The following is a 14,581-nucleotide window of genomic DNA, read 5'->3' on the forward strand; positions in this document are numbered from 1 at the left end:
GCCATAAAGGTGGCAGCACATTAAGATGCATATATACAACCATGACAGTAAAATATACAGAACACAAATTAAATATATACATCTCATTGTTTTTTTGGCAAAGTTGAAACAGGAGAGGTTATATATATTCGGTTATAATATGAAAGTCACATATCATCCTTTTCAGTTCGATCCCCTGTGGGTTCATCTTTCTTCTTTTTTTTTTTGCAGCTCCTGTTGAGTTATGAGAAAAAGTAGCTCCTCCACTTCCTGGTTTTTCTAAATCTTTCTTTCTCAATCCTACTCAGATTTCAAGAACAGCCCGATGATCTTTGGGACCTTCAACGCCATGGGCTTTACTAACTTCATGAGTAAAAAAAGAAAAACACATCTTCTGCCTCTAAATTGCAACAATTATTACCTAAAAAAAAATCAATTGTGAACCTAATTTCCATCAGAGTTAAAGCAGCATTCTGAAGCTATACTTTAACTCATAACAAAATGATTTGATTATACACTATCATATTATCCCAAACCTTTCAATTCCACTCCAGTTGCTGGGGTATTTTTTAGTCCTACAATTTTGACTGCATGACCTGACCTTCTCTGCCTCTGATTGGTTCATCCTGCTACTTTCACCGTAACCCCTCATCAATCTAATTACTGTGCACAAACCATCAGTACCAAGCCCAACCAATAAAAGACAATGAGTACATCAGAGGCACAGTGGGGCGTGGTGTTTAAAAGGTTTGCTACAGTAGGAAAAAAGTGCATATGATCTCCCTATAGGTAGTGTCAGGTAAACTTCTAATGGCCATCTAGTCTTAGTATGGACATTCAGGCAAAGGCATAGAAAATGAATTGGGTGTTTTAAAAGGAAGATAAGAGGAGAAAAAGAGACGGGGACCAATCCAAAGGCAGGATCATCAGAGAAAAAGCAGAGAATTTTAGGATATTAAATATTATATATATATATATTTTTTTTTTTTTACATATTTCATGATCATTATTTGACTATGTTACTTCAAAGCCTCTTCAACTACATCTGAATTCATTTGCACCAGACTTTTTATTCCAAGGGAACATTTAGAAAAAAATGTCAAATCCTTAAAAGTGTTGTACCAAACAGTTGTCCAGTGCTCATTATGGATTAATCAGGGAGTCTTGAGTCGTGTTGTACAGACACATCTAAAGGAATAGTGAAAACTGATACTCTCCTGACGCAAAAGGTGAAGTTTCCAAACTGACTGGCACTTGTTTAAACAGATATTGAGAGGAAATCCTAACTGAAGAAAGACGGAAAGAACTTTGAAATGCTTTTTTCTCTCATAATACTCAGTAATTGAATGTTTTCTAAGCTCAGCCTGCAATATGAGGCCTTAAACCACCCCTCACTTTTAGTGACTGTGTCAGATCGTGTTAATAACTGCTGTCAGCTTGATTAATAACAGTGGCTACAGTTTGATGTAAAGTTGTGAGGGAGACGCTGCTGTTTACAAAGACTAACAATAAGTTATGTGATCAGCATTCAGTCTACAAACTGCACTTCTTCATCTCTCTTTACTCCAAAATCAGATGATCACGGTACTTGTTTGGGATCATTATTAAAGTGGATTGTTGTCGTTTTTAATGCATTTGTTTTCATTAGAATCATTATTATGTGAATCTTGAAATTACACGATTTGACCATTTTGACCATTTGCATTCACAGCACTGCCAACATTAAATTATAATAAGAACTTCAATGTTTGCAAAACCATGCATGAACTGCCTTGGACTACATGACAGCTCAGTGAAGAATCTTGTCAGCACAAAAACAGAAGAAAAAAAATCATGATGCATAATTGCATTAAGTCAATGTTGAGTGCACTGCTCAAAATTCAACTGCTTTCAAGCAGCACAGCATGTAGCATTCATACAAGTCTGACGGGATGATTCTCAGTCCGTCTATTTGTTTTATTTCAAAATGTCTCTTCGCCGGGAATGTAAAATGCAAAAGACTGCGCTCAGGAGATAAAAGAGGGGAACAGGAGAGCTCCACGAGAAATATTATTCATATCAAGAGGACAACTGATGAAGTGGTAATGACAGTAAACATTCTGTTCTGTTAGTGGTTACCACTTGCTTCCAGGCAGAGAATTTCCAATGTTTCCCATCATAACAATGAGCGGAGTTCCCTCCACAGGAGCACTCAGTTTAGAGAGACAAACAAAAGCATGATGTAAATACTCTCCACAGTGAAGGAGCGCCTCTCCTCTCCTCTCTCCCCTTTCTCCTCATGATTAGCATTTCAAACAGTCCTTGTTTTGCATCAGAGCTTCATGCTTGTGTGCGTGCCATCGCAGCCTTGCAGGTGGTGGCCTGTCCAACCAAAAAGCAGCCTTTATGTGTCTGTGTCTGTAGGCTTGTTTGTTTGAGTGCCTCTTCGTGGTAAGGAGTAGTCCAAAGGGATGTGACCTCTTTACAATGCTCACAGTGAGTCTAAGGGACAGCATTGTTGACAAATGCTACATAATCATAAATTTCTCAGTATTTGTGCTTTTCTGCTTTGATAGGCACAGAGAGTCACAAGTCGCCAACTGTGTTCACGTTCTGACTCCTGAAAACCCACAAAATCTCTTTTTAAGTGTCTGCCAGCAGGCCCATCCAAACTTTGATTGAGTGCATCACAATGTGCCCAGCATATCAAGCACTCGCGACAATGATGCACACTTTTGCAGGAGCTGCCTGTTTGGAATGGGAGAACAGAACTGCCTCATATTATCCCGAGTCAATTGCTAATAGATTGTCCACTCCACGGGATTAACCCCAACAAAATTGTGTTGCAGCCAAAAGAAATTAAAATAATGAGTTTCTGCAGTTTCAGGAGATAGCTAATTAAATCTATATTGTTCTTTGCTCTATCAGATGAGGCGTTCGCTGTCCTTAGAGTCCGGTGTTAGTTGAGGTGACTGCTGCAGGCTTTGACAGGCCGCTTCTGATTAGATGGAACTCCACATTGTTACCGAGCCACCTTAAAACAAGAACACATAAATTACAACACTTAACATCATTTTCATCACTATGCTATTCAATGTTTGAACCATTGTATTCCTTTTTTTTAACAGTAGCCTATCGTGTGAATCCAAACCATCAAGGGTTTTGTCACAACCATGACTCTTTTATTAAGACCTTCATACCAGACTCAAAGGTGGCCCATATTCAGTCCAATAGTACCGTAATTTGTTTTCAAGAGATTTTAACAATGACAGCACCACCATAAATGAAAACTTCATAAAACTCAAAAGAGTCAGAGTTGACCTTGTTTTGGTCCATGAAGAAAATGCAGGAGGATTTCTTCACTGTAAAATTCAAAGCAATCCTGAATGGCAAAACTCAATCGAGGTCAGTGGTTTCCCAGCCTTTTTCCTTGGACCCTACCCCACCTTTAATTATATCTAAAAAAAGAGACCCCACCAGGCTAGACGAGCAAAGGTCAAGGTCAACTTCACTGTGAAAATAAAAAATGTTTTATCATCAGGTACTGACGACAACTGCAGGACAATTATGTATTTGATAGAACTAGTTACTAGTTACTAAGAGATTTCCCTTGATACTGAAGATATGATTAAGAAGTAAAATGTAAAAAATCCTTTACTATTAGTTCAATAAGATGACAAGCTATTAGGAAGTATATACAGTATTTAAAATTAGACACAATAAAAGAAATGTGTATAACCCTGTTAGGTCAAACCTTTTCTAAAGTTGATTATTCAGCAGGATGAGTATTTGTTCTTTTACTTCTCATACTTTAGGTTTATTTTGATATTTATGCTTTTCTAGTTCTTGCAAAGGGAACATTTTGAAAGCATGACCTTTGCTTGTAAGACAATATTTATTCATACGCTGTGGTATTGCTTCTTTTATTACTGATTAAAGGATCTGTTCTCTCCTGTTAATTCTATTGTTTGATAGTATAATCTGATGGACCACATGACTACTGGGTATCTTTTGATCACCGGCTGCACACGTCCCCCCTGTTTAACTGTTAAATGTTTCCCTTGGGAAGCACACACATAACACAGCTCAACAAAACAGCTTCTTCTGAGATAGTGCATTTCTTGATGCAGAGTGGTCTCCTTCGGCCGTCAGATTTAATTACATGGGTTTTAGTGTTCAGAATTAGTTTACAGTTTATTTCATGTTTGTCCTCTTGGCCCCATCATTCAACAGCTTATAGAATTAGGTTTTCTGAGCCCACTGTGCCTGCTGGAGAGCAAGAAGGCTGATATGGCCAATGGGAGCAGTGATTATACTTGATTGTGAAATCCTTCAGCATCAAAGGGGGGCTTACTGAAAGAAAGCTTTATGATGAGCATTCACAAGTCTGCCGGCCCCTGTTTGCATAAGAGAAGTGCAATAAAAGAGGAGGAGATTTACTGTACGGCTGCACATAAGGGTCTATAAATACCATGTCATGAACTAAATCCATTTTGTGATATGTCCTTTGTACAGCGCAGGTGCCGCAGTGACTCAGGCCTAATGCAGGCCCCCCTCCTCACCTTGGTGGTCTTCACTTTGTTCCCAGAGATGCATGACCAGCCGGTGAGGTCAGGGAGAACTCGGCACTCCTCCCCCTCAAGACACGGCTCCATTTTACACCACCACTTCTGGCGCACAATGGAGGCTGCAGAAAAAAAATACACCACAGCAGAAGGTCACTTTTTAGACGGAAGCACTTAGAAAAAGTACTTGTTTGGGGAAAAAAGGGCCCCATTCAGATGTCACACTTTCTGGTCCTTGAAAGCCTCAGTATTTGTAGGAAGCGGATTCTGGTAAAACGTACTCACCAGACTCCACATTAATGATCAGTATTCATATCACAGCAGTATATGAGTTAGAAGAGGGTCCATGTAATTTTACCTTCAACACAAGAGGGCAGAGCCCTTGTTGTCCCCGCCACCTGTCCTGGAAAGCAAGAGCACTTCACTGTTTGAGAGCGTTCTTCAATCTTGTTCCTATTGCAGCAACGATGAGCTGCAACCACTTCACAAGTCCCTGTCCTCTCCTGTGAAGACCCTGTGAAAAAATTTAGAGGTTGGGGGAGAATATTTTTTGTAACTCTATTTTGCATGTAAGAAGTGGTAGTTAGACGTTCTGCAACCTTTATGCATTGCCATGGAATTGTAATTATTTTTTGACTTAATTAAGATGGTACAACACATTTACATGACAACGAAAGCAGAGAAACATAACCTCAGCACTGGTTTTGAGGTCTCTGAAGCTACAGCACCACCAAGTGGATGAAAAGCAACATGAGCAGGATGTGCACAGAACTATCTGTCCCACATCTGCATCTCAGACATTTCATTTACAGGCCTGCATATCCTTGGTAAAGATCTAAGGGGCCTGCATGGCGACCTGAATCCCTCTGCAGGACTGGAAGGTAAATTCATCTTTTAGGTGCATATCAGGCTTCCTGCAATTAAGCAGCGCTCAGAAATGCAAATACAATTCAGGGTACTTGAGTGATTATATGATAAAACCAGTGGTTGAAAGCATTTTGATAGCTAAAAATGTAATTCAAATGCCTCTTCTGAACAAGCACAGGGCAATTAATGAAGTTTGAATTTAATGGAGTGAAAACCACAGTGAGTTTCATTCTTCTCGTGTCTTTACATTTTTTTTTTCGCTCTGGGGACCATGCTGGTGACCAGGAGCCATAATGAGTCCCTCAGAGGGTTAAGACTGGTCTGGTTGGGTTGCTCTGACACCTACCTGTCTGTCCTCGGGAGCTTCGGTTGCCAGAGGACACTATCTGGCTGCAGACGCCTGCTACAAATAGAAGCAGAAGGCCCCAGTGTAATGGTTGAGCCAATGTGACCAGCTTCATTTTACCTGTTCAAACATAAGAGTGCATGCTCTGCGTGAGGTCATTTTCATAGAACCATTACATTTGTTTGCTCTCACATCACTAATTTAAACCAAAGCAGATGAAAAAAATCTAATCTGAGGAATCTCCCCCCTAAACAACCCTCTGAAACAAGACAAAATCACAAGAGACAAAAACTGGGATATAGATATATTTTTATCGTGAATTTAAGTTACCACACACAAATAGTACGTTCCCCTCATGGTGTAAAAATCTATTAACAACTTTTTAGGGACTGGTGTGCATGGAAACATTTAAGCAATTTATTTATTTTTTTGTTTTTTTTTTAATTGACAGTAATCATAACAACCAATCCATCATTTAGGCTATGTTTCCCATGGCCTTGAAAACATCGTTGAATTACAATCATGTTAAACTATGAAGAAGATGCATATATCTGCTTTAAGAAACTACAACAATTATTAAGACAAATGAAGAAAACGGGTGATTAATGTCTTATTGACATGTAAGCACATTCTCTGTCCACTAGCCTAAAACATTGTCAGTTCTCTCAAGCTTCACAGGGTTAGAGTTAGTTTATTCAGTGATGAATGGATCGTTCACATCATAGCACTTTTTCGTCTCCCATTAACTACTTGTTTATGTGTAGTTTCATAAATGACATGATAGCCTAGTTGCATGCGAGCTGCAATGTGATCAAAAATACACAGTAAAATCACTACATCAACAGAACAAACGTGCCCTCAGCTTCTTTTAAAAACACACTTCAAATACATTGAAGTTTAGATTTTTTTTTTTTTGCATTTCCACCACTTACCTCTCCTCAGATTATTGATTTACATCATGGACCGAACGGAAGCATCAGCCAGAGTTTATGGGTAACACTAAGAAAACTACAAAGCCCAACGAAAGTTTCAGCAAATGTGCAAAAGTGTGGAGGAGTTAAGATCCAACAGTTTTCCAGTTTTCTGACTCAATTTGAGCGAGGGGGAAAAAAAAAAGAAACTGCGAGACCCCCCGCATGCTGCTTAATAACAAACCGAGCTGATCGACATGACAGTCAGTTCAAAGACACATCAGCTCCTCTCCCTGGAGCTACTGTTCCTTTCAGAGAGAGAGAGAGAGAGAGAGAGAGAGAGAGAGAGAGAGAGAGAGAGAGAGAGAGAGAGAGAGATGTGTTGGACTGTGAACACTGTTGGGAGCAAAGCCTGTCAGCTTTCCCCGTCAGGAAAATTAAAACTTAATCAAGACAGAAACCATCTGTCTCACGGACAATATGCGGCCACTTTCATTAGTGCTGTAAGAAGCTTAAAGTGAGTATTGACATCCTGTCACATGGAGGATAAACCGCCTCTGAAGGCCAAGCTGCGGTTTGTTCTGTTCTCACGAGATATTTTATTCAACGGTTTGTCCAAGGAAAAACTTGGCAACGGCCTTGTTATAGGTGGCCTTCACATGTTAGTTTGCTCCATCATAGGCACACCTGTCGCTACAGGGGGCCCGCCCACCCTCCACTCCCCAGTTGAGGCACAGATGAGGCACTGTAAAAAAAAAAAAAAAAAAATATATATATATATATATATATATTTTATATATCATATTATCATGGATGCTAATTATGTTACATTGATGTTGCATTCTTTATCAGTAAACCATCAAACATATTAAGAATGTTTGATGGTGTTTGATGGGAATTTACACTGCAACAGCCTATCACGGACTGACTAAAAAGAAAGTTGAGCTACGTACGTGATGTAGCCTACGTCACTGTAGCCCCTTCGACGTCACCGCTGATTTTTGAAAGGTGGAAGAGTTTTTGCCGTCTTACTCACTTAATTTCGCCCTGGATATCTATATAAATCGAGGCTATGCCGACTGTTCTCACAGCACACACCTTTGCCCTAACTTTAGGAGCTTCTACAGTCATGTACAGTCATTTTTCAAGCCCAGCACAGTTTAGCAGATGGCTGTTCCGTCATGAGCCCGGGTCAGCTCAACATTTCTGCCTGTTAAAAGGGAGTTTTTTCTTGCCACGCTGTGACGGATTAAGCTGGGCTCTTGTAATACAGCCATAAGTAAGGTCCTTAACCTGCTTTTTGTAAACATAATGATCTTGTTACCTGCTCTTTCGTTAATGTTAACAGACAAACAGTAAGGTCCTTTACCTGCTTTTGTGAAGTGTCTCGAGATAACGCCTGTTATGAATTGACGCTATACAAATAAAGATTGATTGATGTGTGAAAACTCATTCTCCATGCTCCAAAGCGTCTTCTCAGAGCATCGGTGCAGTATGCAGCTCGTAAGCAAGGCCCAGCTGATTCAGCTTGCTTTAAAAAAAAAAAGAACCTTAAACAAGTTTAAGTCCGGATGGAAGGATGAGAAGGTTCTCTGACGCTGCATCCAGCTGTACTGACAGGAGGACTGGCGAGAGGACAGCGCTGCTGCCACTCAAAGTACCGGGAGTTTCAAAGTCTGTGCGTGTGTGTGTGTCACATGTCAATGCCTATCCCTTTGTTGACTGCTTTAAAATGTAATGTTTGAGAGATGCTTCTGGTGTTACATCTAATATGTTGTATAGTCAAGTGTGTTATGGATATTCATCATAACATTGCTTATGTGGTGTAGGCCAATAGGTGATCATAGGTGATGTAAAACTTAAATGACTAGGGGATGATTGTTATCCAATAATACGTTGATATCGAACAACTCAAGAGTAACACATCAAATTACACATTAATATTCAAAACCCTCACAAGAGGCTATTCAACGTTTAAAACCAACTTAAAATAGATGTTTTAAAGATTCAGTATTTGGTAATATTGACAAAGCTATTGAAGCCTGTAGCGCTAAGCAAAACATTAAGCACATCCATTACATGAATTTATAATCAATTGCTCTAAGCTTAGGCTTTCTAAAGTCTTGATGTTTATACTTAACCTATTTAAGGGTGTGATATTATTAAATGTCAGAGCCATATGATCATAATATTATAAGATCTTCTTAACTTAAACGATTACAGAAGCTGTTTACACAAACTGTAAAGGTATTATATTTCCCTCTATAGATGTCATCTTGTATGTTGGGAAATGTACTTTAAGGCATCCCGTCTTCCCACACCAAAATGTTGCTTTTGATGAACTTCATGTTAAACAGTGAAGCTGACCCGTTTCTTCTAACTGAAAAATGACGACAAACTGATCTGTTTAAAGACGCTTCCCCTTTAAACATGATATACAAACTTTATTAGGGCACAGTACACGTCATTATTGTCATAACTACAGGATAAACCAACACAGGACATATTACACAAAGAGGTAAACAACGTTACTAATGGAAAAAAAACTATGTTGTTACATGAATCCATATTTATATGACAGCCAATCCTATCCCACATGGGACACCTTACCCATCTTATTTACATCGTCTCATCAAAGGTGCGACTGCAGCGTCACAGTAATCTTGTGGCGCAAGACCCAGTATGCTTTCAGGTGCAGTCAGTCTGATCAATGCTGCGTCGTAATGGTTGTGTTCAGGTGGTGAAATTGAGCTTGAAGAGGACCGTCTGGGGCGTTGTGACATCAGCAACGGCGAGTTCCTGTCCATCTGACAGACCCAGCTCTGCATCAGAGAGGACCGGGTATATTGAGTAGGTCATGGTGAATGTGAGTAGAGTCACAGTGACCGGACACAGAACCATCAGAGTGCCTTTTTTTCTTACCTTTTAAAGTTTTGCAGAGGTTTGGCCTTGTTCGCTCTTCTATCGATTTAACTGACTGGAAGAAAATAGTACGCATAGTTTTTATTATAAAGTAAGATGGCAGATCCTCATGCCAGATTCTCGTTTTAAGTTCAGCATATTACCTGCAAATACAGTGTCTTATTCTTCCCCTCCAGAGTGGTGGTGATTGCTGGGGATTTCATTTGTCTGCAAAATATTTATATACAATGTCAACATTATGAACTTTTTTTCTTTTAAAGGAGCATTACGAAAATACAAATCTGAATACTCACAAAGAGGCGTTTTCTGTAAGGTACTCTAAGACCTCCTGTAATTTAGCAGAAGGAGAAAACTGGAGATCCTGAGGCACCTGGCTGCAGGCTGAACAGTTTTCCTGCTCAACCAAATGAGAAACACTCGTTACTCTTGGTCCAGAGAAAAGTAGAACAGGTTTCCTGGTGACATCGAGCGCACAACACACACACCTTTCGTTCAGCTTCAAAACTGTAGGTGTACAACCCGTCCACGTCATTGAACACCAGGTAATTATTCAACGGGATGTACGCGCTGCAAACAAAAAACATTTCATGTTTCATTGACAAATCAGGTGAGAAAATAATGAATTGGGAGACTCATTTTAGCTTCTCACCTTGTAGCGATTTTAAAAACTTCAGTGGCACAGGCAGCTGGTGAGAACAAGGACAACATTCAGTATCATGCGTGGTGCATTCATTCAAGGCTGGTCCTCATTTGTTTTTTGCCCTCAACATCTGGAAACCCACGAACAAGTGATGGATAAAAAGTTGAAATATTGCTTCCTGCTGATGTCCTTCCCCCTACTTTAGTTTCTGGTTGTTGTGATTGGTTGCATCATTAACAAACAGCTACATTTATGGATTAGAGGTTGCATAGAAAAATGTCTTTGTAGTTTATTACAGGCAGCTTAGCCAAGGGTCCATTTGTATTGATATACAGAAAAAAAGACACAAACGTATTGCAATAATTGTTTTCCATAATGTCTCCCTGGCAACATTACCTACCAGCAATAACAGCGTTCGTTGATGCCACGGCAGGGATGATCCTTTTCACGACTCCTGTGGCACAAAAACAGTCACTGAGATGAATTCGGCTCACCATAAGAGAAAGACAACAAAACGTTTCAGTTCCATTACAAACAAAACAACTCCCTCGCGTTCCACTTCATCATTGAATTATTAACTGTGTTTGACCTTGAGTGAGTCTATATGTCACTCCTGTAATGTTGAACTCTGCAGCTCTTTCTTGGGCTCTGTCAAACACCCACTGGATGTGTTTGGGATTGTCCCCATCCAGGCTGATTTCTAGATGAGACAGAGAGACACTGCTTTTTTAGTCTTTGTAGTGATGTCATATACTGGCAGAAGGACAAATGGTTTCTGTGATGACGTGCGCTGAAGAACAAATAGGCAGGATGTACGTATTTAAGCTTACCTCCAAATGGCTTTTCTTTGGGCCACTGCAAGATTCTGGCATATTCAATGCAATGCTCTGGTAGCCGAGGCATTGACGCAATGGTGCACATGGGGAAATTAATCTGCGGATAAAATGAAAGTTAGCATCCAATGAATGTATTTAAAGAGCAGCAGAAGCAGAAGACATTGAAAAATTACATCTATTCGACTTGAGTTTTACTTTTCTTGATGTTTTGCTTAGACCTTCGGTTCAGATTTGACTGCTGAGCCGGTATGTGAGATTTGATCTGTTTCTCTCCCAATAATCAAGGCTGTGATTATCACTGCCTGTTTTTACAACCAATGTTTTTTTTCCCCCTAACAGATGGAAACATAATTTCGAAAACAGCACCGCTTGTGCACCACAGATTCTTTTTCACAATTAAAGAGGAGATGAAGGGATATGACTGATTTGTTGTAATGTTAAGAGGTTTGTTATCGTCATATGTAATGATGTATTCATTGTACTTTATCCCTCGTTAAAAACAAAAAGCAGACATTGTATCTACATGAATCATTATTAATAAGGTAGGTTTCTGTAAGTAAGTGACCTGTGGAGGATAAAGCTCCAATGTGCAGTCGATGCATGCAGTCATGCCGGGCAGAATAACACGAGCGTTTCCTTTAAAGCCCTCAGTGCCTCCATCAATGAGGGGGATGATGGAGCTGGGATCCAGGACTCCATCTTCATAGGTCAGGAGGGATATCTAGAGAAGGTAGGATAGGTCACAACTCACCACGGAATACACCTACAGGGCCTCTAATGTACAATAGGGGGCAAATCAGACAAAGTCAAGACATTTAACAAAAAAAAAATCTTTCCTACCAGCATCCCGTTCATCCAGCGTCTGGCGATGATGGAGTCCAGTCCACAGACGATGATGTGGAACTCTGCAGAGACATGGCTGCGTTAAACAGAGTCCTGACTTGACAAGCTCTGCTACATCTCCGTGGAAAAAATACTCACGCCTGTAAAAGGACTCATCGAAGTCTTGTATTTTTTTGAAGTGACTGCGTGTTATCGATGAGGAATAAAAATCACTGTTACGTGTGATAAAAGGCGCAATAATGTCAACTGTTGTGCTGCAAAGGATACGGAACCACTTTACATCCGGGGATGCGGCTGTTGACAAAGTCGGCGGCGACGTCTGCCTTTGGTCGTCCGACGTCTTTGGGCCTAAATACATGCGTATGACTGTTAGTGTGCAACACAGGAGAATGTCATCTGATTTTAAACACACTGGAATTTTTTTATTTGTCCCCGGGGGGGGAATTGTAACAATAGCACAGTCACCTTCAGGTAAATACACGCCCCCTCAGGAATATCAAAAGACAACATCAAATGTAATAACAATGTACAGGAGTGTCTTACACCATGTTAGCAAGCAGTTTTATCTTCACACACTACTCACTATATAATTACTTTTAGATTTTTGGAGGAGGAAAATGAAGTAAAAACATACCTGAAAAGAAACTGTCTGTTGAGGTTGGACAAATCAATTGTGTCCATGTCAACCACATGGATAAGGCGAAAACCGGACAGGGCCTACACAAGAACAAGAATACAGTAAGAAGGTATCCAAAGATGCAACCAGTGAAGGCGCCGCTCAGCTCACACTCGCGCAATTTAATACCGTCTGCATTCTCGTCCTACCAGATCTTTAAGAAGTTCACATCCAAGTCCTCCTGCACCGATGACCAGAATCTTGCACGTCTCCAACAAGAACTGCAGAGACTGAGACAAAAGGAAACCACGTCAATAAAACGACAATGTACTGAGTTGTGAAGCATTAGCATCAATGAAGAGTGTAAAGCTGCATCTCGCCATCACACAAGAGTGGTTCACGTGAAAACAGCCATTTAAGTTTCCATGGAAGGGTTTTAGGTTCACCTCAGTGCTTGGCTCAAAGTCAGGATGGGTGAAGGGGCCAGGTCTCTCCAAAAACTTCCTCACGTGATTCCACCGGCCATCCCAGTCGCAACCGCCGTCCATCTGTCCACCATCTACAGCCATTCTGGACACACAACACAACTGTGGTTGGTACACATCTTCTTCTTCTTTCTTACAATGCAAAGTCAATGTTCTTCTAATAAATGCATGCAGGGGAAATGTCCTCAAAAGATGAATGAAAAAGGCAATGAAAGCAATCAGTTTAGATGCTTTCTTTTTTTTGGGGGCATTGGAGATGAAATGACAAGAAATGGGCCTGTAGATTCAGTGCACTATAGTATTAAAACCAGCATTTTTAACTGCAGTCGAACAAGACTAATATTCTGCACTTTTCTTGTATTTTGTTCTTGAATTTTCCCCGGAGATTTTTATCCAAAGGAACCGTTAAAAAGGAAAACGTCTTTACTATGCACTCAGAAGTCGGACAGTATTTATTGTCCAGTGGTCACAGAAACTGAGACCCACTGCCCTTTTAAGAAGTGACTTACTGATGGCATTGCAGCACATGTATCATTTCATCACCAAATGGCTGAAATGTAATGCTTTACAAGAAATACATTTTCCTGTTTCAATGCAACAGAAAAATGTACAACACATGCCCCGCCAGACATCTGGGAAGTATAGAATTCCACTCCATGTTTTTAGGTGCCGTTTTATTCATATTGGTGCATTTTTTTCCCCAGCAGTGATCGTCCTTTATTTTGTCAACTCGATTAAGTGACAGTGTACATAATACATAAAGTGTTTAACATAGTGCATTGCTGAAACGACCTGCACAGTATTCAGTGTTGAATTGGTACAAAGATATGCGTTGTGAATTCAGACACGGTTTATTTTTGCAACAACGATACAGGATGTAGTGGATGGTCCACTCATGCATTATGTTTCACACTGTGAATGGATACATGTTCATCTACAAAGTTTATAAATTCATAAAATGTCAATTTGTGCCTGTCCAAATGTGTAAAAATGTCGATGTTCATGTTTCCTGGTCCAGCAGTCGCTGCTACCTGCTGCCAGTCAGACCTTTATTTAGCATTGGTCACTAACTTCTCAGTCAGGTCCTCTATTCGCCTTCTTTTCTTCTCCCTGGAAGAAGAAAATAAAACGGGGCTTGAACATGCCGGGGTAACAACAAAGGCGAGAGTTTAACTAGGGTAAAATGATGTTTTTTCGTCCATTCAGACTTACGGCTCCTCGGCATCCGCCATACTTTCACGGTCCCATGTCCTCGATTGTGACTGACGTGTTTCCGGGTGTCAAAGCTGCACAGTCTGCAGCTGCACGCGGAGAGGAAACTGGAACAATGTCCTATTCCTCACTAAACCACACGGTCCGTAAGAGCTGTTTGTACAACGTTGCAGTTTATGAGTAAATATATTTCCCCATTAAAAAAATAAAATAAAATAAGCCCATGATAAATATTGAGATCAAATGTAACTGATGCCCAGCTCAGCGTTGTGTGAAAGTAAGTTTTAAAACAGGTATGAAAAACACAACACAAATTAGAAATGTTGTTTATATTGTATTCATTGTGACTTTAAAAATTTGAATGTGTTTATATATCAGCA

The 14,581-nt window shown here is 40.1% G+C and overlaps 2 protein-coding genes across 2 annotated transcripts; both read right to left on the bottom strand.

Annotated features, from left to right (window-relative positions):
• Nucleotides 1-1,052: 1,052 nt before the first annotated feature.
• Nucleotides 1,053-6,941, bottom strand: LOC306833366 (chemokine-like protein TAFA-4). Its single transcript, XM_079358592.1, has 5 exons — nucleotides 6,669-6,941; nucleotides 5,737-5,856; nucleotides 4,882-5,037; nucleotides 4,521-4,645; nucleotides 1,053-2,992 (listed from the first exon to the last, which is right to left on the bottom strand). The coding sequence occupies exons 2-5, from the start codon at nucleotides 5,849-5,851 to the stop codon at nucleotides 2,981-2,983; spliced, it is 408 nt and encodes a 135-aa protein (XP_079214718.1). The 5' UTR covers nucleotides 5,852-5,856; nucleotides 6,669-6,941; the 3' UTR covers nucleotides 1,053-2,980.
• Nucleotides 6,942-9,064: 2,123 nt separating this feature from the next.
• On the bottom strand, nucleotides 9,065-14,317 carry LOC306833447 (NEDD8-activating enzyme E1 catalytic subunit-like). Its single transcript, XM_079358699.1, is given in 19 exon segments — nucleotides 9,065-9,469; nucleotides 9,570-9,624; nucleotides 9,713-9,776; nucleotides 9,863-9,963; nucleotides 10,055-10,136; nucleotides 10,219-10,255; nucleotides 10,610-10,663; nucleotides 10,799-10,909; nucleotides 11,040-11,142; nucleotides 11,611-11,766; nucleotides 11,886-11,950; nucleotides 12,027-12,070; nucleotides 12,156-12,236; nucleotides 12,523-12,605; nucleotides 12,714-12,794; nucleotides 12,951-13,074; nucleotides 14,021-14,044; nucleotides 14,046-14,099; nucleotides 14,202-14,317. Coding segments are annotated over 19 exon segments (1,428 nt in total). The 5' UTR covers nucleotides 14,222-14,317; the 3' UTR covers nucleotides 9,065-9,380.
• Between the last annotated feature and the right edge of the window lie 264 nt (nucleotides 14,318-14,581).

This window comes from Symphodus melops (assembly GCF_947650265.1).
Source record: "Symphodus melops genome assembly, chromosome: 13".
NCBI classification, from domain to species: Eukaryota; Metazoa; Chordata; class Actinopteri; order Labriformes; family Labridae; genus Symphodus; species Symphodus melops.

Bases quoted from the DNA above. Each gene is read 5' to 3' on its own strand.
- LOC306833366 (XM_079358592.1), bottom strand. From the start codon at position 5,851: ATGAAGCTGGTCACATTGGCTCAACCATTACACTGGGGCCTTCTGCTT. The intron at 5,038-5,736 runs GTAGGTGTCAGA...ATTTTTTCACAG, and splicing joins AAGCTCCCGAGGACAGACAG to GGTCTTCACAGGAGAGGACA. The intron at 4,646-4,881 runs GTAAAATTACAT...TTTTTTCTGCAG, and splicing joins TCTGCCCTCTTGTGTTGAAG to CCTCCATTGTGCGCCAGAAG.